The 27,942-nt window shown below is 37.4% G+C and overlaps 1 protein-coding gene across 3 annotated transcripts in view; it reads right to left on the bottom strand.

Moving 5' to 3' along the window:
• Positions 1 to 27,942, bottom strand: part of ANK2 (ankyrin 2, neuronal) — an 843,213-nt gene that overhangs the window by 217,709 nt on the left and 597,562 nt on the right. For all 3 annotated transcript variants that reach the window (XM_006881082.1, XM_006881081.1, XM_006881083.1), the window contains 2 exons: positions 27,591 to 27,689; positions 26,111 to 26,209 (listed from right to left, as the gene is read on the bottom strand). In XM_006881082.1, coding sequence (XP_006881144.1) covers positions 26,111 to 26,209; positions 27,591 to 27,689 — 198 coding nt within the window. The remainder of the gene's footprint in view (positions 1 to 26,110; positions 26,210 to 27,590; positions 27,690 to 27,942) is intronic.

Here is a 27,942-nt window from a genome sequence, read left to right on the forward strand (position 1 = left end):
GGGGCTTGTTCCTCCAGTTAACAGCCAAGTGTGTGAACTATAAATATCATGCAAGGAATTCTTTTATTTTAGCCAATTTTGGTTTTCCTTTCTAGTACTCTCATACAACTTAGTCCATATATTGCCTTCTGTTGTAGGTGTGCTCATTTTGACTTTGCATTGTAATCTGAGTGAGCTTTCTGTTTTATACATGTAAGGAATCCTCTATGGTAATGATCACTGTGCTGAATACACAATAAACACCCAACAAATAGCTACTTGTTCAAAGAAAGATTAGTCTTAGCTTTATTTTCCTCACTTATTGATAATTACAAATAATAATAATAATAATAAAAGTAAGATTTGTTCTTTTCTCCATTATTCAAGATTAAAATGTAAATTAGAAAGGTCATTGAGCATCCCCTGATTTCTTGAAGGAGCTGATAATATTTCATCCAATTCCAAAATGATAAAAATAATAATCATTTGAATATTTTCTTCTGCAAAAATTAATAAAAACCTTATTAAAGTGACTGTTAAGCTCTGCCCAAGTAGCTATATTATCTATTTTTTTTATCTATAAACAAGATAATGGAAGAAAATAATGTTTTGAAAATTATAGAGAAAACAAATTGATTTAAAAAGAAAACAACTAAAAATTTTAAATAAAGGAAATTAAAATTTCAAATGCTATAAAAGCAAGTATATGAAGATATCTGCTAATAGTTATTTCCCTTTTAAACACTCTATTTATTAGGATATCTGTGCTTCTTCATATAACTCATATGATTCTCATCACGAAGTTTCCTCTTCTTTTCTACTAGTTTCAGACACAGTACAAGATGACTTAACCCAATCAATGCTCTTTATTTTCTTGGACATAATAACTGATTCAAATAAACCTGGCCATGAGAATGAAATGGACTCAATCACTCAAGAAGGAAAACGAAGGCGCTTGAACTGCTAAGTACCGTTACACTAATGTGTCAAATGTGATAATGGTTACCCATGGTGGACAGTGTTTGGTGGAACTTCCCAATTAAATCAAGCTTGGAAGCAGGAGTGGCATACACTTTCAAGATGGCTTGCCCCTGGAAACTCTATGAACAGTGCTCAGGTCTTTCGTTCATAGGGTCACTATGAGTCATCTATGACTCGACAGCACTTTACAACAACAACAACAACAACAACAACACGAACTTACAAAAGAACGAAAAATCTGTCTGTGCAGGAAGTGTAACCAGTGTGCTCCTTAGAAACACGAAAGGTAAAACTTTACTTCATATACTTTGGACATGTCGTCAAGAGGTATCAGTCCTTGGACAAAGTCATCATGCTTGGAAAAGTAGAGGGTCAGTGAAAGAGAGGAAGACCCTGATGGAGGTGGATTGACAGAGTGACTGCAACAACAGACTTGAGTACACTGGACCTTGTGAGGAGGAGCAGGATACTGCAAGGTTTGGATTTCCTAGTTAATCAATATGGAAGATTAAAATTACCTATTTTCCCATTATTCCCTAGAACATATACTCAGATAGATCACATTTTATTAAAATTAATGTTTCTTTAGCAATTCATTCATTGTTGCCATATAATGATTAGTGTTAAATCTTGTGGTTGGCAACTGGAATCCACCAAACCATTCCGTATAATAAAGCTGAAGTAGTTCCCTCTCCTACAGATTAATTAATAGGCTCTGTTAACACAATGGAGGGTAGCTATGAGTCAGAATTGCCTGAAGGGCAGTGAGTTCATTTTTGGTTTTCAAAAAATCAATAGAGTATTCTGCATATCAATTCAATAATTAAAACACATAGACTAGTCCCTACAGATACACTCCATTAAGATTCGACCATGTCCTTCCTTAGTTTACCAAAGAAATATTTCCTTTTCATTGATTCCTAAATAATTGCTGTATGTTTTCTACATCTTTTCTGTCACTTACCAATGATAAGAATCACAATGTTATTCTTGCCTTTTTCTGGTATAATAATTTTGAATATAACCAAAATCCTTTTTTTTTTATATTACACACTTAACATCAAAGAGAACTAGAGCATTAGTCCAAGGCCTAGAGGGGCTAACAGGCTTTGTAGGGTTTGAACAGCAGAGGAGTTTAAGGACAAGGCAAACCTTAATAATATAGCACTCTTCCTTTATTAAGTGCTGGTTTTGTCTGTGCTGAGTCTTCTCCTGGCTGGTTTTTAAAGCTGTCAGAGTCTTAGAGTAGGCAGCTCTCCCAGGCAACACTGAACCAAAGAAAGGAAATATGTTCACTGAGATGACTAGCACCAGGATTGACTCATGATGTAGCAGTTGCTTAAACACCTTGTGAAGGACAGAAGGTCAAAGAATAACTATTGCCATTGCACATAAAAATCTCATCATTCTACAATAATGGTTTTATACAATATTTATCATTATTGTAGAATGAGTATAGGATCCAAGAGAGGCAGGAGAGGTTGGAAGCAGAGGGATGAAGATGTGCAGGGGGAGGAGGGAGATTAATCATGGGGTTGTACAATTTGATGGGTGGGTGGGGGTGAGTGAAATTGAAAGAATCTGTTCTTGAAAACAATGTATTCAATGTATTCACATTTGTAAACAAATTAGCAGAAAATAATTTAAAAAATTTGAATGGCAAAAAAAAAGGAAAAAAATGTTTGTGGTATCAAATAAATTATAATTACTTTAAAAATCTGATCATTCAACCACGTGCCTAAACCAAGTGTCTTCTTAAGTATATATGCAGTTATCATATAATATATAATGTATAAAACCCAAACAAAACCACTGCCTTTGAATTGAGTTTGTCTCATAACAACTTCCACTGGGTTTGTGAGACTGTAACTCTTAATGGAGAGATTTCTCCAAAGAATCACGAGTGGATTTGAAAACCAACCTTTTAGTTAGCAGCATAACATACCACCCTATGCCATTCAACTCTTTTTGTACATAACTCAAACTCACTACTGTAGTCATTTCTAACTCATAGCAAGCCTCCATCCATTTTCAAAGCTGTAAATTGTAATGGGAAGAGAATATCCTTTGTCTGGAAGAGCCCTGGTGGATTTGAACTGCTAGAGATCCACCGTTTTGGGGGTAGCAGTGCAACTCACTATGGACTACACCACCAGAACTCCCTCTACAAACTCAACAACTGAGCTCATTGCTGTAATGTTGGAACCAACTTACGGTGGACACTTCAGTGGGTTTTCAGAAACTGTAAATCCCATGGAAGAGATTGCACGTCATTATCCTGAAGAATAGCTGGTGGATTTGAACTGCATGACTTTGAGATGGCCGCACAACTCTTTAATCAACTAGGTTACCAGAACTCGCTTAAATGTATAGTAATGGTAAATTACAAGGTTAAGCACTTATTGCAGAAGGTCAAGAAACAGCCTTCAGTATGGATTGAAGCTCAACATCAAAAACAAAGATTCTATCCTGTACCAGTCAGATCTGATTTGATGGTACATACACAAAAAGTGATACAAAATTTTTTTAAAAAAAAAAGAAAACAAAGATTCTCACCACTGGGCTGATTGGCAACATCATGATAGATTGAGAGTGTTAACAGTTTTACTTTGCTTGACTCCACAATCAACATTTTCAGTACCAGCGGCCAGGAAATCAAAAGACAAATTGTATTGAGGAAGTCTACCTTCAGAGATCTCTTCAAAATACTGAAGAACAACGATGTCAGTCTGGATACTGAGGTACACCTGATCTAGGCCATGGTCTTTGCAATTACTTGCTATGGACTAGAAAGCTGGACAATGACTAGGGACTATGGAAGGAGAACTGCTAACTTTGAGCTTTGGTGCTGGAGAAGAGTATTGAATATACCATAGACTACTAGGAGAACAAACAGATTTGTCCTAGAGAGGGTGAGATCAGGCTGCTTGTTGGAGGCAAGGATTCTGAAGCTTTGTCTGAAATACTTTGGGCATATTACAAGGCATGATCAAGTCCTTGGAGAGGGATGTCATGCTTGGGAGGGAGTTGGAACAGCACAGGAGAGGAAGACCCTTGATGAGATGGATTGATTCAGTGTTGGGGCAATTCAGATAAGTGTGTCAGAGACAATAAGTTTGGCATGGAATAGAGCAGTGTTTAGGGCTGTTGTACATTGCATTGCTATGAGACATGGGCAATTCAATGGCACATACCAACAACAACAATGTAAAACAAACAAACAAACAAAAATTTAGAGTCCACAATCCTAGTGTGACTTTTGGTTTACTCTGTGATGCTGGAAGCTATGCCATCAGTATTCCAAATAATAGCAGGACCACCCATGGTGGACAGGTTTCAAGAGAATTTCCAGATGAAGACTCTAAGAAGGAGTACTGGCCATCCATTTAAGAACTAATGAGCCCTCAAAAACCTTGCGAGTAGCTGCACACCATTGCTACTGTGCTAAAACATGAGCATCTAGTGGGAAGGCACTCAAAATATGACTGGGGAAGGTGTCTCTTCAGTGTCGAGTTTACCTTCATGACACAAATGGAATAATTTTCCCTCAACAAAGAGCATTTCATGTGTTGATGTGGCATGACTCAAAATGAGGAGAAACAACTGCAAATATCCATTAAACAATGACTGTAAATGGGCTTAAGCCCATTGAAATTGTGAGTATCGTGCAGAATCAAGCAAGGTTTCAATTTAGACACAGGGCTTCTATGACTTAGTGTCCACTTGACAACAGTTAACAACAGCAAGAGAGTGTCTGGTTGCCAATAGAAATATTGGTAGTTTGAATCCACCAGCTACTTTGCATAATAAAAGACTTGGGAATCTGCAGTCCTAAAGAGTACACCCTTGGGGAGCAATTCTAATCTATAATAGAAGATTGTATAAATAGGAATCAACTTTATGACACACAACAAAAGAGTGGTTAATATAAACAGAATTCAGAATGAGGTAGGTACAATAATTTAATCCCGGGGTTCTGGCAATCAGAGAAAAAGGGAAATGTGACAGATGATAATTTTAATATTTCTGAAAAGAGAAAAGAGGAAACTTGGCATTAATTTGCTATCTAGAATGCTGATTTGAGGCAAGGAAGAGAGAATGTGTGGGAGTTGGTTGTCTAAATGTCCCTGGGGCTGTTCCCTGGAAGTGTTCTCTGAGGAAATATATATGTGTTAAGGAAGATTAGCAGCTGAATGAGCTAAAAGCTAGGAGAAGAGACTGAATAACATTTGAGGCAAGGCTGATTCACACTACTCACGAACGATTTAGTTGACATATCTCAGTGACAAAGCCTGCCTCAGACATACCCAGAGGTAACTGGGCACAATTGTCTTTTAAAAATGTATTTTATATGCTTAGCAGATATGGATGCATAACCTTTTGTAGTTAAAGTATAAAAGTTACTGTTTGAATCCAAGCAATTCTGAGGTAAAATATTATTTTTCAAAGTACATCCCTTCAAAGAACACACTTCCTACTCCTCATATTAAAATCAAAGTTTAAACCAAAAAACCATTTTGTTGGTCCAGTCTGAGAATGTTGATTTTACAATGTGATCAACGAATTACACATATATTTTAATATTAATTTTTACTCTTTTTTTTTAGTTACAGTGGCATGGAGAATTTAAACAGGTAAAAATGCCAGTCTTAAGGAGTTAATGTGGAGAGGAAACATCTTTTCCTCTTTTCTCTCTTTCCACCACAGCTTCCAAGCACCTGATTCAAGTACTAACTTTTGTGAAACACCAACACATATATTAGATATTTTTCCCTCATGAAACCTGCTTGCTCAGAACAATTGTCATAGTAATGTTATATCTTATGCTTTTCAAGTGATGCTGTATTAACAGACCTAATTGCAAAAAGGGTTATCTCCTAGCTTGTGTTCATAAGGCATCTGTATATGTTACAATACTCCTGGAATATGAAATATGTGGTATAGCTTTCTATCTTGTTAAGAAATATAATGGGATTTGCTTTGCCCCTTTGTTTTCACTTAACAATGTCTCCATTTTGCTCTGATATGATATACTTTTCCTGTTTTGTATATTAAAGTCAAGGATTTACTTCAGTATTTGTATTTTCCATTACTTTCTTTTTAAGTCAATGTGCCACTTAAACTTAAAATTTTAAAGAGTGAGGATTATTCCCAGTTATATTCAGTCAGGAAGCATACAGGATAGCTTCTTATAAAATCAGACAATGGATGTTTCATGATGCCCGTTATGAATTGAATTGTGTCCTTGAGTCTATGTCTGTGGTGATACTATCATTTCAAAGTGAAGTCTCTTTATTACGCCATTCCAAGGATTAATATACTATGTGTCTTGAGTCACTTTCAGATTATTGGGATATAAAAGGGGGAGAATAAGCCTACCAATTGGCTAGAGAGAGACTTATTCAAGTTAAAGGAAAATGGAGTTCAACGAGATAGTACTTTTCTTCAGAACTAACAGAGATAGAGTCAAGGAGATCCTTCTAGAGTCAACACCCTGATTGGAACCTCTAGCCTCTTAAACAATGAATAATAAATTTCTGTTTGTTAAAGCTACCCACGTGTGATATTTCTCCCTTGGCATTCTGCTGCTTGATAAACATTTATGTCAAGTTATCTAGAAATATCTTCAGCCTGAATTCTCCAAGTGCCAGAGTTATAGATTAAACTTCTTCCTGAAATCTCTTGGATATTCAGCAAGCATTTTAAAAGAACGTCATTCTCTCTTCCCTATTCTCTTCACAAAACAAAGATTAAAACATAGCTTTGTTATTTTCCAGGGTTGTCTACATCAGTGAATGACATTATCATCTATATGGTCAAGAAGAGAAACCCAAAAGTACTTTTTCACACCACATCTTCCTGACCTACCAATTATCAACAATAGGGACTTTCTTTTTAAAATTTTTTTCATATTACTCTGATTTGTTTACAAAGTTTGAATACAGTATTATTCACAAAAGATCCTTCCCATTTCCTCCACTCTATCTACCCATTGAATTGTGCAACTCTATGATTAACACTCAAACCCCCAACCCCCAAATGGTTTTATACCGTATTTGTCCTTGTGGAACTGAGTTAGCTCACTCAGCATAATGTTCTCCAGTCCCTCCCAAGTTAGGTAGTAATCTACAAAATGATTGCTTCTGCACGCTTCATTGTATTCATTCCATACATTCCATTGTATGAATGTACCACAACTTCTCAATCCATTCATTTGTTGGTGGGATTGTACAACGGTACAGCCACTCTGGAACGTAGTTTGGTGCTTCCTCAAAAAGCTGAACATAGAAATTTCATACGACCCAACTATTCCATTGCTTGCAAAATACCCCAAGAAAACGAGAACTGGGGCTCAAACAGAAACTTGTACACCAATGTTCATAGCAGCATTATTCACCATCACACGAACATAGAAACAGCCCAGATGTCCAAGCATAAACAAAAGGAACTTTATTGAAAAAGAGAGAGAGAGATGGGACATATTTTAGAGTATTTTCAGCTTCAAATGTTCAGAAATAATCCCCCTTCTTTCTATTACACAACAGGCCATAATTCCATTCTAAAAAAAAAAAACAAAACAAAAACAAAAAACCCACACACACTAAAAAGCTCTCCTAGTACCTAGGATTATTCTTATTGGTTACCCTTAAATCTATTCTGATTCATAATCACTCCATATATTCAGAGTAGAACTGATCCATAGGGTTTTAAAGACTAAGACTGTACAAAAGCAGATTACCATACTGATCTCCTAAAGTTTCTCTGGGAGGGTTGGAAACACCAATTTATCAGCTGGTAATCAAACTATCATGGTTAATGCCATTCAGAGATTCCTAGAGTAGATTACTGTAGTAGTCTCCAAATAGTTTATTTTACTAGAGTTGTGGCTTTCCTCCACATTGTTTTACAAACCTTCTAAAAAAATCTGAAAATGAGCTTGTCCTCCTTTGGAAACACTCTGTCTTACAATGATGCTTGCTGGCAATGTATTTTGGCTTTGGTTTTTGCTAATCTATGCAAAATTTAAAGAGATTCATTCTCATTATTTTTCCAAGAATATGTATTTACTTTGTTTAACTTGGAGGCTGAGGGACCCAAGATGTTGTTTTTCAGCATCAACGTACACAAAGACATCTACTTCACATTTTATTCCTGCCAAATATAAGTATCTGATTTCACATTATCTTCAGGGCATTTGCATTATAATACTGATTCTTCCTATTTAAAAAGTCAAGACTTTTATTAAGAAAGAGTCATGTGTATATATTTGAGAGGAAAAGCTAAAGGCAGAATCTTACTTTTTTAGCTAGTAATCACAGATCCCACTTTCTTTTTTGGTGACAGCACGGCATGTTCCACAATGAGCTTTTGCTTTGAGAGCCAAGGATGTCTCTATGGCCAGATGGAAGCACTTCAGTGTGATGGGCAGAGTAGGGTGGCCAACTGTGTAGGCTTTTTCCCCTTTCCATAGCCCAGTTGAAATTATTTGTGAGAATAAGTTAAAGCCAACAAAGAGATAACTATTGGACACTGTACTTGACAGTTATCATTGCATATAGTAAGAATATACTCTCTCCAAATTCTTGGGAGTACCTAGTATGACATAATCTTGCAACTGACATTAGTGGAAATCTTAATGCCAGTGAAATAATAGCTTAATCATGTTTGTGTTACAAATATAAAACTATCTTTTGAAATTAAGTTTCCAGTACTGAAAGAACAAAGAGTGAACATAAAACAGGCAAAATACATTTTAAAAATGAAAACTTCGGTAAACTCTATCAGGACTCTAAATGAAAACATTGTATTTGGGTTCACATAGATTTAAAAATAAAATTTCAAAAATTAAACATGGATACTAAATCCATTCAAAGGAGAAAAAGAATTCTTTTTTTTTAAAACAGCTCTGAGAAATGTCGATTTCTGCATGGAAAAGAATGAAACACGACTAATGCTTTATGCCAGTCACACACAAACAACAATTAACATAGGATCAAAAACCTAATTGTGAAAACTAAACCATTAAATCCTCAAAAGAAAATACAGGCTCATGGCTACATGTTCCTTATTTTTACTGTTGGGCTATCTGAATACAATAACAAAAGTATATGCGACAAAGGACCAAACAGATAAACAAGGGACCTCACAAAATGAAATTTCTTTTTAATAAAAAGAATGCTATCCAAACAGAGGAAGGGAACATTGCATCATTTAAAATTAAGAAAGGTATGTGTAAAGGTTTTTTAGGACAGACAGAACAGAGTTTAGGGCTGTTGTACATAGGGTCGCTATGAGTCTCAGTGACTCGACAGCACTTAACAACAACATGTGTAAAGGTTGTGCTCTTTCCCCATACTTATCTAATCCGTATGTTGAACAAATTATTCAAGAATTTGGGCTCTACAAGGAAGAATATGGCATGAGGATCAGAGAAAGATGGATCAACAATCTGCATTATGCAGATGACATAGCCTTGCTTGCTGCAAGTGGCAAAGACCTGAAGCCCTTGCTGCAGAAGATCAAAGCCTTCAATATAGATTACATCTGAACATCAAGTAAACAAAAGTTCTCACTACTAGGATAATAGACACCAATATGTTAGATGGAGAAAGGATTGAGATTGTCAGCAATTTCATCTAAATTGGATCCACAATCAACACTCTTGGTACCAGCAGTCAAGAAATCAAAAGATGAACTACACTGGCAAAATCTACTCTCAAAAATATCTCCAATGTTCTAAGGAGTTTAAAGACTAAGTTGTACCTGATCAAGTTGTGGCCTTTTCAATTACTTGCTTTTTATCTGAAAGTTGGACAATAGAAGAAGAATTGATGCCTTTGAATTGTGATATTGGAGAAAAGTACTGAATAATCTCATGGACTGGCAAAAGAACAAACATGCCTTGGAGAAAGTGTAACCAGGGTATCCATTGGAGGCAAGAATGTTGAAACTTCATCTCACAAATATTGGGTATTATGTTAGGATGGTCCATCCCTTTGTAAAATTATATTATGGATTTTTTAGGTAAGGTGGAGAGTCAGTGAAAGATAGTCAAGACCCACAATAAGAAGGATTGACAAAGTTACTATAAAAATGGGCTTAAGTATCTCCGAAATTGTGAATATTGCACAGAACAGAGCAGAGTCCAGACCTGCTGCTCATACAGTTGTTATGGGTCATGGTCAACTCAATGACACGTAACAACAAGCAATCTGAAATTTGGACTTGTTGTATACCATAAAGTCAGAACAGATATATAGCTGACCTTTCAGCAGGTTTTCGGAAGCAGTAAATGGCATTGGAGAAGACTATCATCTTTCTTTCATGAAACAGCCAGTAGATTTTAACCACACACATGTGAATTGGCAGTGAAAATCCTTACCACACCACTAAGCCTTTAGTGTTCCCTTTCTCGATAGGGAGAAAATTTTTCATGATCATATATTTAATAAGGGTCCAATATGACATTCATACACATACACACACACCCCAAACAAGTCTCATAGAATCCAGACTTCCTAGATCCATGGATCCTTGCAGATTGGATGGATTCCTGAAACTATTGTTCTTAAATAATCTTTAAACTTACAACCAAAAAATACACCCTGGATTTTTTCAACTTTAAAACCAAGCAATGGTTGTACTCTTACAAGAAATATGTCTATGGGATCAAATTAAGAACAACAAAAACCTAGAAATATCAGACAGGAAGTTTAAGGGCCAGTAAGTTTATGTTAAAAGAGGTGGAACAATTTGAAAAAGGAGTGTGAGAAGAGCTGCACAACTTAATGAATATAATCAATGCCCCTGAATTACATGAAGAAACTGTTCAAGTGGTGTATATTTTATTGCATGTATTCGCAACAACAACAGAATAAATATAATTAAAACAAAGCAGATTAAAAGACAGTACAATTAAAAATAGGAGGGAAAGATTTAAACATTTCATCAAAAAGAATATGCAAAAATGATCAATAAGCACACAAAAAGACATTAAATGCCATTTACCATTTTCATGTTCTTGATTTTTCACTGCAGTAGAGTTAGAACCAACTCAGAGCTGACCATCCACTGGGTTTTGAGGCTGGATTTTTTTTTTTCTTTTTGAGATAACTGCCCATCCTCCATGGAGTGCTGGAGTCCAGAGAAGTTCAGCTTTTGGATTAGCAGTATAATTTTTACAGACTGTAGACTACACCAGCAGAGCACATTTAGTTGTTATCTTGTGCAATTGAGTCAAAACTGATTTAAAGCTGACCCTTCAGTGAATTCCCAGAGGCTTAAAAAAAATCACACAGAATGGGATTGAATAGCTTTCTCTCTCAAAGCAGTTGGTGGGTTCATATCTTCTGCCTTTGGGTTCATGGCACATCTCCTAAATTCAGCCACCAGAGCTCCTTAGTAAGATGAAAAGCAAAACTGCAAGAATTTCTTCTCAGAGAAAACACCAAATGGTGGGTGACACAGGTGCACATGTGCAACAGCAGGACCTGGAAGTCCAGAGCCATTTCTGCCGAAGTTCCTGCAGGGTTCTGGGTTGGGCCTATGCCAAAACCCGAGGGCCTCAAGGAGGTAAAGCCAAAGACAAGAACTGGCTCTCCATCACTTAGCTGTGTTCCTGGCTAAGAATATGAAGATCAAGTCTGTGAAGGAGATGTCTATTTTCTCCCTGCACACCAAGAAGATTAAGACTAAGATTATTGTAATTTCCCTGAGAGTTCTCCTCAAGGATAAAGGTTTGAAATACAGAAGTTGTTGTTCAAGGCATCCGTTCATTATTACTAGGAAATACAATAGTCATCTTACCTTCAGTGTCATGTGCTTTAAAGATTTGACCACCATCATCCATAGGGCCACCATGTTGGCCAAGATACATGGAATAGATTGGGAAATTGCACACTGCTCCCTGCAAAGTAACTGGCCACTGAGGCTACATGCTGATCCACGTCATATCTAAGTCCATGCACTTGCATGTTCTCTGCCCCCATAGCCTGCTACTGATGTCCAGAAATAAAGACTCTTACTACTTGGCCAGGGATGTAGTGTCACATGAACTATTTAGCCAATATGAATTTTTATGCCATCTCTAATATTTATAACTATCTCAGTGAGACCTTTGGAAAGTGATGATGTTCATCAAATAACACTATCAGAAATTCACTGATAATCTCACAAAGACTCAAAGCAGAGTCTCCATGCAGAGAACCCAGGCTCCAGCTCCAGTCACCACGTAGTCATTTTTATACAAGAAAAATAAAGTGAATAACTTAAACCATTTAAAAAAAACACAAAAAATAAACCCTACCTGCAATACCATCTCACATCTATTAAATTGCAATGCCTTTAAAAAAAAAAAAAGAAAGGCAAACAATAGATTTTTGCAAGATTGTGGAGAACTCGACACTTTATCTATAGCTGTTGGGAATGCAAAATGGTGCAATAACTATGGAAAAAGTTTGCCAATTGCTCACATTGATCAAACAGCTATCTTATGACACAGTAATCCCAAGGCTAAATAAATATACATAAAAATTGAAGACAGTAACACAAATAGAAACCTGTATACCAGTGATCACTGAAGCATGTTCCACAATAGTCAAAAGGAAGAAATAAACCAAGTGATTATCAACATATGCAAAGATTTTTAAAAAGTGGTATATGCATATAATAGAATATAATCCGACTGAAAAGAGAAATAAAGTCCTGATGCAAACCTACATGGATAAACACTGAAAACATCATACTGAGTGAAATAAGACAATCTCAAAAGGATGAATATAAGCAAAAATATAAGTAAGCATGTAGAAATCAAAGATTAGTGGTTATCAGGGATGGGAGAGAACTTATATTAATAATTGTGGAATGATTTATAAAAAGTGAAAATGGTTGAATAATTTTAAGATTATATCATTGTTGCTTAATTTGAACACATACATTTTTTGAGATGCCATATATTTTCACCACAAAAAAATGTTTTGAAGAAGAAGGAAAAAACATATGCTTCTGGAGTCCCCAGGAAAGGCTTAAAATACATTAAATTCCAAGAAATAGTAGAAGAATACTAAGACAAGGGGGAAAAAAGAATTAAAAGAACACTTTAAGTCATAGTTTAAAAATTTTATTTCAGTATGATGCATTAAAAATGGTATTTAGTTAAAGGACTCTTTAAGGGAATAGATGGCTGAATAAAAAAGGCATATATATATATATTTTTTTTTTTTTTCTGTCAAGGACCTCTTTATTTTTACTTATTTTTTTTTTTTTTTTTTTTCTGAGGTTTTGGATTTCCATTCATTCATTGCCGCAATTTTCTCCCTTCCCACCCCTCCCCACCAGCTCACTTCCCTCTCCGAAGAGAGAAAAAAGGAAAAAAAAAATTCCTTCATTAGAATACAATTCCCACGTCCCTTCCCCCCACCCCCCACCCCGAGTACACTTCGTGCAACCTTAATTCTAGATTCCTGTGCCAACCATAATGCTCAATCATATACCACTTCCAATCTGTTCTTTCCCTCATCTGTTTCAATACAATATACATAATTTATCCAGTTTTTTCTGTCATACCCCCACCCTGATGTCAGACCCATTCTACAACAGTGGCACCATGCAGTATTTGTCCCAAAAAGGCCTATATTACATATAAAGCCTCACAAGGAACATGAATGTCCTTACTAACTAGTTGCCCAAGTTCTGGGGAATGGTTTTCAATGAGTGCATTGTCTGAGAGCCTAACCTACAGAAAAATCTATGGCATCAAAACTGGAGCTGGCCTTTATAGGAGACAAGTAAGATGCTCGACCTTCTTAGCGTAGGTGGAAGATAAACTTTAACATAAACCAATGAATTAAAGCTGAGACTTATTTTGAATTGACAATGCCCATATCAAATGACCATGCATCTGACTCCATTATTAATTTGTTACTGCACATCTGTTCATAGGTGTCAATTATATCTCACATCTAAAACAGAAATGATTCTTAATAATGATCATAGTCACAGTGAGAAAAACAATAAAATAGCACATAAAAATAGTCTGAAAAAAATAAAAATTAAAGATATTCCTATATAGATATCTAATACAGACTGGTGAGGCCAGTAATTTTCTGGACCTGGAATTTGTTCCAACACAGACTGAGCTCCTAGGATACATAATTCTTGAGAAGTCTTGTGGGAGCTCTAAGCTCTTCCTTCCCCTTAATGACATCACATTTTCCTTTCTCCTCATAACTTTAAAAGCTTCACACCTCACAGGCTGCACTGTTTCAGGCAAAGAATAAGCAGAAAATAGTGGCAAGCCACCAGGTTCCCTGAGCCCATCCACCACAATGCCACACAATTTCTGCTTACTGGACAGCAAGTTCATTTGAGGAGAGTTTTCTCTCTGTGAGTGCTGCACGTACACTTTTTTGGAAAAAAAAAATTGGTTTATATACATCGTGTTTTGTACATGTACTTTGTCTTCTATGCAATCAATCATATACACTGCATTTGACAATTCATTAAGCTGATCTAGTCCTTACTGATCCTTTCTCATTCCTTCACTCCCCTCCCCCCAACCACCTCTGCTATCTCAGTGGGTTTTCCCCTCCTTTCTCCTTTTCTGCTCCACTTCTCTCCTTTTTCTTCCCATTTTGAACATTTATACTAATCTTGTTCAATTATCCTATTTTCAAAATAGTAGTCTTATGCAATATTTGGCCTTAAGTGATCAAGTTATTTCTATCAGCATAATAGTCTCTATTTAATTGTTTTAAAATAATTACCTGGCTATAGTGGTCACTCCAATTTTAATATGTTATTTTTGTTAAGTGTCATCAGGTTGAGCACTACTCATAAAAACTCCATGAACGTCATGAATATAATGTTGTTGTTGTTATGTGCTGTTGAGTTGTCTCCAACTCATAGTGACCCTATGTACAACAGTCCTAAACCCTGCTCTATCCTGTGCCAATCTTATTGCCCTGACAAACCTACCCCCATTACCCCAGTCACTGAATCAATCCATCTCATCTAGGATCTTCCTCTCCTGTGCTGTCCCTCCACCCTCCCAAACATAACATCCCTCTCCAAGGACTAATCCCTCCTTGTAACATGTCCAAAGTATGTCAGATGAAGATTGAGAATCATTGCCTCCAAGGAGAAGGCTGGTTTCACCCTCTCAAGGAAAAAACCTATTCATTCTCTTAGCAGTCCATGGTACATTTAACACTCTTCTCTAACACCACAGCACAAAAGCATACATTATCCTTCTATCATCCCTTGTCTTTATCCAGCTCTCTGACACACAGCAAGTAGTTGTAAAGACCATGACCTGTATCAGGCACACCTTAGTCTCCATACTGACATCATTGCTCTTCAGTACTTTGAAGAGGTCTCTGGCAGCAGACTTTTCCAATGCAATACTTTTGAATTCCCTGCCTGCTGGTGCCAAGATTGTTGATTATGGAGCCAAGCAAATGACAGCATGAATTAATAAAGAGTAAATGGAAAGATTCTCATATGAGAACTAATATATTTTGTAGAAAAAATTAGAAGGAAAATATCTAAGACCAAGTTTCCTTGAATATAACAGCAAAATTTCTTCTGTGCTTCGTAAATTTGCAAAGCTAAAATATCCACATTGTTGTTGTTGTTGTTAGATGCTATCAAGTCAAGTATAACTCATAGTGATTCTATGTTGTTGTTAGCTACCATCAAGTAGGTTTCAACTCATGGTTACTTAGTGTCCAACTTTTACATGTTGTTCTTGTTGTTGTTATGTACCCTTGAATTGCCTGCAACTCATAGTGACCCTATGTACAACAGCTCTAAACCCTGCTTTATCCTGTGACAATTTATTGTCTCTGACACACCTATCCCCATTATCCCAGTCACTGGTTCAATACATCTCATCAAGGACCTTTCTCTCCTGTGCTGTCACTCCATCCTCTCAAGCATGATGCCCCTCTACAAGAACTGGTCCATCCTTGCAACCACCTGGCCAACTGACTGGAAAAGATCTATATTTGTTCCCATTCCAAAGAAAGGTGACCCAACAGAGTGTGGAAATTACCAAACAATATCATTAATATCACATGTAAGCAAGATTCAGAAGAAAATTATAAAAAAAAAACAATTGTAATGGCACATCAACAGGGATATGTGCATATGTGCAGGCTGGGTTTAGAAGAGGTAAGAAGAGAGTACCAGAGGAATGTTTCTTTCATTGACTATGCAAAACTATTTGACTGTGTGGACCACAAAACTGTGGCTGACTCTGAAAAGAATGGGAATCTCAGAATGCTTGATTATGCTTATGTGAAACATATACTAGGACCAGGAGGCAGTTGTCAGAACAGTGAAGGAAACACTGCATGGTTCAAAATTGGGAAGGGTGTACACCAGGGATGTGTCCTATCTACGTATCTTTTCAATATATATCCAAAACAGGTCATCTGGGAGGCTGGGGTCTATGAGGAGAAATGAGACCTCAGGACTGGAGGAAGACTCATCAACAATTTGCGTTATGCAGATGACACAACCCTTCTTGCTGAAACTGAGGAGGACCTGAAGCACTTGCTGCAGAAGGTCAAAGTCTGCAACTTTTAATTATGGATCGAAGCTCAATATCAAGAAAACAAAGATTCTCACCACTGGGCAACATCATGATGGATGATGAAGAGATTGAAATTGTTAACAGTTTTAGTTTACTTGGTTTCACAATCAACACTCTTGGTACCAGCAGCCAGCAAATTAAGAGACGTATTGTGTTGGGAAAGTGTGCTGTCAGGGATTTCTCCAAAGTAGTGCAGAGCAATGATGTCAGTCTGGAGACTATGGTGCATCTGATACAGGCCATGATCTTAGAAATCACTTCCATTAGAGAGATGGACAATTACTAGGGAGGACAGGAGAATTGATGCCTTTGAGTGTGGTGTTGGAGAAGAGTATTGAATATACCATGGACTGCTAAGAAAACAAACAGGTTCATCCTGGAGAGGGTTAAACTGGGGTGGTCTTTGGAGGCAAGGATCCTGAAGCTTCATCTGACTGACTTTGGACTTGTTGCAAGGAGTGGCATGTATATGAGGAAACTGAAAATACCATGTATTGGGTGAAAGCATTTATAAAACTAAACTAAGTTCACTGCCATTGAGTCAATTCTGAATCACAGAGACTCATCACTGGAAAATTGAGCCTACAGCTCTTTATAGGATTACACTGTCCATCTTTCCTCCATAGATCAGCTGTTGGATTTGAATATCAAACTTGAAATTAATGGTATAGCACTAACCCACTAGGGCTCTTTAAAACATTTCCAGTATGCATGCACATACCAACTTCTATGTGACAAAAATATTTAGCATATCTTCCATTTCAGAAACTTGATTAGGACTTGAGCCACAAAAGACAAGAATGTTTTAAAAAATTTTGAGATCCTCAATGAACTGTATGGGAACTCTGGGAATCAGTGCTGCTTAAGAGAAAAGGACGAGAGTGAAGTAATCAGGCATCTGAGTCAGTAAACAAAAATCAAGAGAGAAGTACTTAAAACCCCAAGGATAGAACATTATGGTCAACATCATTATTGATGTTATTAATGACATCAACAGAAAACCTGACCACGCACATGTGAAACCTATGCTTGAACCAGTTGTTAGGACAGAAAAAGAAACACGGTAGGGTTCAGTATCAGGGATGCATCCTGTCCCCATACCATTTCAATCTACATGCAGAACAGATCATTCGAGAGGCTGGAAGAGGCTATGAAGAGAAATGTGGCATCAGGGTTAGAGGAACACTCAGACAACCTGTGTGATGCAGTTGACACAACCTTGCTTGCCAAAACTGAAGAGGACCTGAAGTGTTTGCTGAAGAACGTCAAATTAAAAAGTGGAATAGCTGGGTCATATGGAATTGGATTCTTTTAAAATTTGTTATTATCTGGCCAAGTATGATTGTAGGGGAAAGGCTCATTGACTTGGAAAGCAAATCACTGATTAAATTATTTTGGCATGGTATCCTGGAAAAAAATCTCTCAAAGCATATAAATACCCAATAACCACGGTATCATAGCTTTTATAAGAATTTACCTTGTAGCATTTGCCAACTTTCAGGACATCAGCAGGTTCAAGTAGTCAATTAGAGAAGACTAGGAACATCCTTTTCACAGATACTAACAATACCAATGTATACATGAATTTCCTAGATGTGGTTATTAGGAGAAGCATTTCACTTCCTCCATAATTTCATGAAAGATGTGATGGAGAATGGACCATTACAATAGGCTAGAAGGACCTGGACTTCCCCCAAAGCTAAGGGTTCTTCACAGAAAATCCAAAGAGTAACACCTCCATCCAGTCTAGTGGGTGAGTCAGATGTGCTTAAAAATATGAGATATTTAAGTTGTGAAATTTAATAGATTTCCCTGCTGAGTTTCAGACTTTCTTGGTAACCCTCGTTCCTTCTTTCCTTCCTTTGGGAGGTGTGGCGTAATGGGTTTAATTTTCAAAATGGCTTTTCTATTCATTGTCTTTGTCTTAAGCCACATGGCTGGGCAGGAACATACAAAGAGGGTAGTTAGTATATCCATGGTGGGAGAAGAATGGGAAATCTCTTCTCATGTGATTTACAGACACTGAAAACCCCACTAAAAGGTCAACTATGACTGAGCTCTGATTTGATAAAAATAAGTTTAAGTCAAGCCGTGAGAAAATTGTTCAGTTTTTCCATTCCACCTTAAACTGAATTCCACTTTAATTCCAAGCTTAAATTGAGCAGGTTCAGTGGTAGAAATGAGGACTCAGTACCAACAAGGAAGAAGAAATAGTTAATGCGGTGCACTTCCTTTGGGGCCAGAGAGTTCTACACAAGGTCAGTCGGTACCTATATATAACAAGGGCAGAAGCAGTCATGAGACAGAGCTCACTCCTGCCATAGGGTCAAGAATCTTCACTCAAGCTTGCTGGAGAATTCGGTCTGTCTGCGTGTGAATATTGTAATTAGCAGGACTTAGAGAGTTTATAACACTGACTTAAATAAGTCAGGAGGCTAAAGGTCAAAGGGCTTGATAGAGAAGCTGTTCTAATTTAGGGATTGTATCCTGTTGTTGGACAGTCAAGAGAACAGGTAAGGCTTGAAGATAGTACAGCTGAGGCAAGAATGATGAGGCTTCTCCTCACATATTTTGGACATATTGCTAGGAGGTGCTATTCCTTGGAGAACAACATGATGTTGGGAAAGGTGGAGGGTTGGTGAGAGAGAGGAAGAACCTCACCCAGGTTGATTGGCATGGTGACTTCTGCAATAGACTCTTATGTGTCAGGAAGTATGAGGATGGTGCAGGATAGAACAGGTTCAGATCTTTTGTTCAGAGTTGCTAAGAGGTGTACTTAACTTGATTTACCTAACAACAACCACAGCAACAATCTGTTGTTATAATCTGTTAATTTAAACCCTACATATGGTGGATACTGCAATGGATTGTGAACCCAGTGGTAGATAAGACAGTTCTCCCTTACATAGTAGAGGCCAGACTTGGCCCCACACTCTTTACAGAAGTGGAAATGTCTACTCTACACTTTTACTATCTTTTATTCTAAGTCTCCTAGGTCCACAAATTAAGAGGAGTACTGCTCTGAAAGTAGCATACCTAAGCTTTGTTCAATTATTTGACTTAAGGAAGGAAATCAGAGAACAAGAGAAAGCTTAATGCAGCTTTATTAAAGTGGGAAGACTAGGGGAGTTCCTGGGTGAGGTTCCTCATTCTGGAGATGCAGAATGGGGAAGTCACATTGTGAATTTATTGTGGAGGGTTTTTATAACAAGAGTCTTCAGGGAAGGCAGTTATATGCCACTGAGATTTAAGGTGGTTGACCTGTTAGCTCAGCCAGGCAGCCAAAGCCATTTGTTCTTCTTATTAGCATTTGAATTCTTCCCTCTCCAAGCCTAACAAGCTTGATTTTGATTACTTAGAAGATTGGATTTAGAGTGGAATGGAACAGGCTAAGGATTTGAGTGATGAAGCAGTCAGCTCTCTTTAAGATTTTCAGCCTTAGAAACTCAATTATTGAATGAGCTAAGAACTCAGTTGCCAATAAATCAGATTTAAGCCCACCAACTTCTCTGGGGAGAAAGAAGAGGTAGTTTGCTTCTGTGAAGATTTACAATCTTGATGTCAGTGGAACAGTCCTAGTCTGTTCCTAAAGGATTTCTATAAATTCAAACTGAATCAATGGCAACAAGTGGGTTTGGAGTACATGCATTTTGTCTATGAGAAGTATAATAACCTTGCTAAAGAGAAGGGTGAAATTATATTCCCCCAAAAGAACATATTAAGGTGTACATTAGTGCATATGATTTTTTTTTGTGGGGAAATATGGGCTTTCCTTGAAGAAGTTATCAGTTATATGAATGGATTTGGGTAAGTCTTATATCTAATCACTTCTGAGTGGAAAGTCACACATTGGGAAGATAGCATACGAACATCCATTTAAAATAGAAGGAAAGCCAAGAAACAACTGGGGCATGAGAAATTGAAAGAGACAAGGACAGATTTCCCTCAAGATTCAAAAAGGAAAAAGAAAGCACAACTTTGCTGAGGCCTACAATTTAGATTTTTTTTAGCCTTTAACAAATTTTTCTCTCCAAAGCCACACACTGTGTATCTTTTTGTTACAAAACTCCTAGGAAAGTAAGACATTAGGTATCAAGAATAAAAGTTGGAGCTAAACAACATTTTCTTCTCTTTATCACCAGAAAACAAAAGACAAATTTTATAGCATGTTATATTTTTATGAAAAAAAATTCCTTTAAGATGTCAGTTATAAGTCAGTTCCAACTTGATGGCACACAATAAGAACAGTATTTGTTTTCACGTGAACCATAAAACTATAGGGCTCAGACTTCTCTAGACAGATTTTTAGAGTACACACTTGGGGTATGAGGTAACCAAAGCAATGCTATTCTTATTTATTGCAGATTCCCTAGCAGAATGCTAATCTTTTGAGGACATTTTTAAATGTAAAGAGAGAAAATATTTTTCTAGAGAAATATGGAAGTTATATGAATCATTCATATCTCACAAATAACACTGTTAGTGTGAAAAACAAACAACATATCTACTTTATATTCTTTTTAAATATCTGACTATGACTCACAGAGACCCGAAACGAATCTGAACCTTGCCCTATCTTGTGCCATCTTCATCAACTATGACTCACTCGAGCCTACAGTTAATGGTCACTATGTCAATCCATCTCATTGAGGGTCTTTTTCTCCTTCATTTACCCTATATAGTTCCAAGCATAATGGCATTTTTCCAAGACTGGGCCCTACATAACAACATGTTCAAAGTACATGAGAATTTTCATCATCTTTCCCTCCAAGGAACAATCCAACTGCACCTTTACAAAGATATACTTGTTTGTTGTTTTGACAGTCCATGGGATATTCAGCACTCCTCTCCACTATCATAGCTCTAAGGCATCAATTCTTCTGTCATCCTTACTCATTGTTAAATTTAAGATGCATACGAAGTGATTGAAAAAGACTATGACTTCAATCAGTTCCATCTTCATCTTTAAACTTCCATCTTTGCTCTTCAACACTTTGGAGAGGTCCCTGACAGCAGACTTTCCCAATGCAATAGACTTTTCATTTCCTGACTGACAGTGCCAAGGTTGTTTATTGTGGATCCAGACAAGATTAAGTCATTGCCAATTTCTATCTCTTCTCCACCTATCATTATTGGCTCACTGGTGAGGATTTTTGTTTTCCTAATCTTCTCAATTACTTATTATGCTTCAGAGAGTTGGATAATGACTAAGGATGACAGAAGAAGAATAGATGCCTTTGAGTTGTGGTGCTAAAGAGTCTTAAACATACCATGGACTGCCAAGAAAACAAACCCTCTTGGAGAGGGTAAAACTAAGTCTCTCCTTGGAAGCTAAGATTTTAAAGCTCTACCTCACTTACTTTGGGCATGTGGCCAGGAAAGATCAGTTCATGGAAAAGGACATAATGCTCGGAAAGGTGGACAGACAGCACAGGAGAGGGAGACCCCAAATGAGATGGCTTGTTACAGTAACTGGGGCAATGGAGGTTGGTGTGTCAGAATTAGTGAGACTGTCTCAGGACAGGGAAGAGTTCAGAGCTGCTGTACCTAGGATCACTGTACATCACACATGACTTAATGGCACATAACAACAATAACATACTATGAAAGGTTCGGAAGTAGGAGTGGCATCCACTTCCTTAATAACATGCCTGCGGAAACAATGAACTTTGATAAATATCTATAGTTGTAGAGGAGCTTCAGGCTTTTGTTCATAAAGTCGTTAAGAGTCATTCGTGACTTGAAGGGAATCAACAACAATGTTAAGATATAACCCATTTGAAGGCTGTGGTTCCTGATTCTTTGCAGCAAGGATAAAGTTCTCCTCACTTTTGACAGGCAAGGTTGTGTTATCTGCATAGCACATGGTGTTGATGAGACAACTTCCAATCTGGATGCTGCATTTCTTCACATAGTCCAGTTTGGGTTTTTCCCCCATGTTTTTATTTTTTTTTCATTAAATTTTATTAATTTTAATGAACATTTACAGAGATTTTGGATTTCCATTCATTCATTGTAGCACTATTTTCTCTACCCCCACCCAGTTCGTTCCTCTTAATTTTTCCCCCTTGAAAGTCTGTTTTAATTGTCCCATTCCCACAGTGTTTGTCAAAACCAGTTCTGATTAATCTCCTTTGTCAGTGTGTCCCTTGCCATTCCCTATCACTCCTCCCTGAGAGAAAGATTTCACCCTGATTCATAAGGAAGAGGGGATGGCATATTGTCTTAGCTACTTCCTGCTGAAAAGGGACGCTATAGGTTTCAGGTTGAAGATCTTCTCTCACTACTCTAAAGTGCCCTTTTGGCAAAAGGAAACACGTAGACTATTGTGGAGATTGATTTTGATAGTCCAGTTTTTTAAATTACCTGTTCTTCATACTGATTGAATAGGTATGGAGAAAGGATATAGGCCTGACACAAACATTTCCTGATTTTAAAAAATGCAATGATCCCTACCATGCTTCCACACTTCTACCACAGATTCTTGGCCTGGGTATGGGCTTCACATGAGCAAATTAAATGTTCTGGTATTTCCATCTTCCTCAGTATCAGCCATAATTTGTTATGCCCACACAGTTTTGCTTTTGTGTAGTCAATAAACACAAACAAACAGTTTTCTGGTATTCTCTTCTTTCAGCCAGGATCCATCTGACAACAGCAATGATATCCCTGGTGCCACAGATTCTGCTAAATCTGAATCTTCTAAGTCTTAATTTCTGGAAGTTCTCTATTGATATATTCTTCTAGCCATTTTGAATGATCTTCAGCAAGATTTTATTTGCATGTGATATTAATGATAAAGTTTTCTAATTTCTATATTCTGTTATTATTCTTATGTGTCATGATGTTTTCTACAACTCAGCAACTCTATAAACAACGGTTCTGAACCTTGTTCTGTTCTGAGCTAACCTTCCCATCTCTGCCACATCTGACTCCATTTCCACAGTCACTGTGTCAACCCATCTCATCTGAGTCCTTCTCTCCTGCATTGATCCTCTACTCTTCCATGTATGATATCCCTCTCCAAGGAATGCAAGGAGAAGCTGGTTTCATCCTCTTCAGGACAAACTTGTTTGTTCTTTTGGCAGTCCATGGTAGACTCAAAACTCTTCTCCAGGACCACAACTCAAAGCATCAATTCTTCCTCTATCATCCTTATTCACTGTTCAACTCTCAGATGCATAGCAAGCAATTGAGAACACCATGGCATGAATCAGGTGCATCTTAATCTCCAGACTGACACTGTTGCTCTGTAGCACTCTGGAAAGGTCTTTGACAGCAGATATTCCCAGTGCAATTTGTCTTTTGATTTCTTAACTGCTAGTGTGAAGAATTTGTGGCCTCAAGCAAGATTAAACTGTTAACAACTTCAATCTTTTCTCCCTCTTTCACAATACTCCTCTTGTTCTGGTGGTAAGGATTTTGTTTTCTTGAGGTTGAGATGCAATGCATTTTGAAGCCTACAGTCCCTGATCTTCTATATCAAGTGCTTCAAGTCCTCATATTTGGGGAGCAAGATTGTGCATAGTACAGGTTGTTGATGAATCTTTCTCCAATCCTCATACCACATTCTTCTTCATTAAGAAATGATCTATTCAGAATATAGACTGAAAAGATATGGAGAAATAATACATCCTTGACACACTCCATCTTGATTTTGTACCATGAAGTGTTCCCTTGCTCTGTTAATATAACAGTTTGCTAGTCTAGGTATAGGTTTCACATGAGCACATTCAAGTGTTCTGGGTTCTCATTCTTCTCAATGTTAGCCACAGTTTGTTGTGATCCACATAGTCAAATGCTTTTGCATGTGTGACAAAACACAAATAGATATCTTTCTGGTCCTCTCTGATTTACCCAAGATCCTTTTGACATTTGGCAGTATTTTTGGGAATAGGAACAAATATAGTTCTCTTCCAATTGGTTGGCCAGGTAGTTTTCCTTCAAATTTCCTGGCATGGCTCAGTGAACATGTCTAAGGCTGCATCTGTTTGTTGAAATATATTAATTGTGCCACCTGGCCAACTGACTGGAAGAGATTGATATTTGTTCCCATCCCAAAAGTGTGGAAATTATTGAACAATATCATTAATATCACATGCAAGAAAGACTCTGATGAAACTTATCCAAAAATAACTGGAGCAATATGTCAACAGAGAACGGCAGGCTGAGTTTAGAAGAGGCCTTGGTAGTAGGAATATTATAGCTAATGTTGGACGGATTTTGGCTAAAAGCAAAGAGTACCAGAGGAATGGCTATTTATGTTTCATTGACTATGCAAAGACTTTTGACTGTATGAATCACAACAAACTGTGGCTGACTCTGAGAAGAGTGGGATTCCCAGAACATTTGATTGTGCTTATACGAAACCTATACTTGAACCAGGAGGCAGGCATCAGAACAGAGCAAGGAGACTACTGAATGGTTCAAAATCCAGAAGGGTGGCCACCAGGGATGTATTCTGTCTCCATACCTTTACAATCTGTATGCAGAACAGATCATCCGGGAGGCTGGTCTGTATGAGGAGGAATGTGGTATCAGGGTTAGAGGAAGATTCATCAACAACTGCGCTATGCAAATGGCACAACCCTGCTTGCTGAAGACACAACTCTGCTTGCTGAAACTGAGGAGGACCTGAAGCACTTGCTGCAAAAGGTGCAGCCTTGAATGGATTGAAGCTCAACATCGAGAAAACAATGATTCTCACCACTGGCAGCATCATGATGGATGGTGAAGAGATTGAGATTGTTAACAGTTTTAATTTGCTTGGCTCCACAGTCAGTACTCTTGGCACCAACATGCAAGAAATCAAGAGATAAATTGCACTGGGAAAGTCAACTGTCAAGGACGTCTCCAGAGTTCTGAAGATCGATGACATCAGGCTGGAGACCAAGGTGTGCCTGATCCAGGCCATAGTCTTTACAATTGTGTGCTATGCATCAGGGAGCTGGACAATGACTAGGTTCTGAAGCTTTGTCTGACATACTTTAGACATGTTGTAAAGAGGGACCCGTCCTTGGAGAGGGACATCATGTTTGGGATGGTGAAGGGACAGTGCAAGAGAGGAAGACCCTTGATGAGATGAATCAATTCAGTGAATAGGTGTGTCAGAGACAGTGATATTGGCACAGGTTAGAGCAGGATTTAGGGGTCTTGTACATAGGGTTGCTATGTTCCAAGCAATTCGATGGCACATAACAAAAACAACCCAATAAATTCCTGGGCTCTAAAGTTCCTAATGCCTTCAGTGAAGCTTGAAGTCCTTCCTTTATCATGATTAGTTCTTAATCATACACTACTTTGTGTAATGGTTTTGTGCCCCCAATTCCATCTTATTTTGAAAATAAACAAGATTTCTTGTTGAAATAATCAATAAGACTTGTTCAATTTTGATTCACGACAATAGTGATATTATATGTTAAGAAAGTAAAAATTTCATACTATAAACTTACTTATAGAAAACTTAACTGTCTAACAATTGGCTAAATCAGTTTAACAATATATTTTTTTATTAATTCATATTCCTTTTCATTTGTACACATCTGAAAGTAATACCTGAGACTGTGCGTTAATATTGGCTCCTTCCTTAACGAGAACTTTGACAACTTCTGCTTGTCCAGCCAAAGATGCGATGTGAAGAGCAGTATTTCCCTTCTGTTTTAGAGAAATAAAATAGAAAGGTTAGAGGTTGTTAAATTTTGTAGAAATAAAAATAAGTAAGCATCTTTAAATTTGCTGATAATTTCAATTTGTGATTCTCTTAAGATAGTAGTAACTCATCTTCGATAGAGGTTATGGTTCATTATCAAAACATTAATCATTTTATATACCAAGTCAATATATCTAAAGGTGTATCTACTCTGTGTTCTATTGTACATAGGCTTTTCAAAAGCTTGTTATATTTTGGAAGTGGAAGGCTAATCGTTCTTCCTGTTGTTATTGTTATGTGGCATCAAGTGCTTGCGACTCATAGCGACCCTATGTACAACAGCCCTAAACTCTGCTCTGTTCTGTGCCAATCGCACTGTCTCTGATACACCCATCCTGATTATCCCAGTCACTGAATCAACCAACTCACAGAGGGCCTTTCTATCTCCTGTGCTGTCCCTCTACCCTCCCAAGCATGATGTCCTTTTCCAAGGACCAGTCTCTCTTTACAACACGTCCAAAGTATGTTAGATGAAGCTTCAGAATCCTTGACTCCAATGAGCCTCCCAGTTTAACCCTCTCTTCCTAGCCTGTCTTAATTTGGATGCTTAGCTTTAGAACATAACATCTCACAGACAAGCATTTCATGGGAAGGAGTAGCTGAAAGAGACTACACATTACAGAAATAACTAATGCATTCTGAATTGCCATTGGAGAAGGACATGATTCTTGGAAGGGTGGAGGGACAGCACAGGAGAGGAAGACTCCAGATGAGATGGATTGATACAGTAGCTGGGACAATGGGGATAAGTGTGTTGGAGTCAGTGAGATTGGCTCAGGACAGGGCAGGCTTCAGAGCTGCTGTACATAGGGTCGCTATGAGTTGCAGGTGACTTGATGGCACATAACAACAACAAAGCTATTTTCATTTAGCCGAAGCTTAAAAATTATATGTTCATTTTTACTGAGATGTGTACTATGTCAATTTATTTAAAAAATTAGCTACCTTTAGTAAAACAGGTGCTATTGACTTGTGGTGATTTTATTAACCTATTAAGTCAAGCAATGTTAAAAAGAGAAAACATTAGGTCAGAGTTTTTTTTTAAATATAAGAAACTCTTTATTTAATCTCATGTCTGATTCATCCTTAAGGGATGGGCGGGGAGAAGGGTGCAACAATGAATGAATGGAATTCCAAAATCTCTGTAGACGTTCATTGAAATGAAAAATAAATACATACATACATACATACATTAAAAAGAAACACGTCAAAGATAGGGTTTTTCATTCTGCTTGGTTAAGTAAGAATTTTGGTGTTCCTGTGAAGTTTCAAACAATTTCAATTTTTTTTCTTAAGGAAAACAAATTCTACATACGCAGACATTACCTTAGTAGCTGAATCCACAGCAGACCCTCTTCCCAGCAGCTCCTGAACCAGGCCCACGTGGCCCTCCTTGGCTGCCAAATGGAGAGCGTTGAGTCCATTCTGAGGGAAGCAAAGAAAGCCTTCTAAGTGTGGAAATTATGAGGTTAGATAGCTTGCTAATCTTATGCAACCATTTATAACCCAGCACTCTGATGTGTTAATTTATTTTCTATATTTTTGAATTAGATTGAAACTATTAAGCATAGATGGACAATTTTAAGCTTAGAGTTCATAAACAATGTAAATATTTTCATTTATGATGTGAATTTTGCAACTTTATTTTATCATACTTTCTTATTAATTAAGAAATAAG

Source organism: Elephantulus edwardii, unplaced genomic scaffold, assembly GCF_000299155.1.
Source record: "Elephantulus edwardii isolate Elephantulus edwardi_28Jun2011 unplaced genomic scaffold, EleEdw1.0 scaffold00012, whole genome shotgun sequence".
Lineage (NCBI taxonomy): Eukaryota > Metazoa > Chordata > Mammalia > Macroscelidea > Macroscelididae > Elephantulus > Elephantulus edwardii.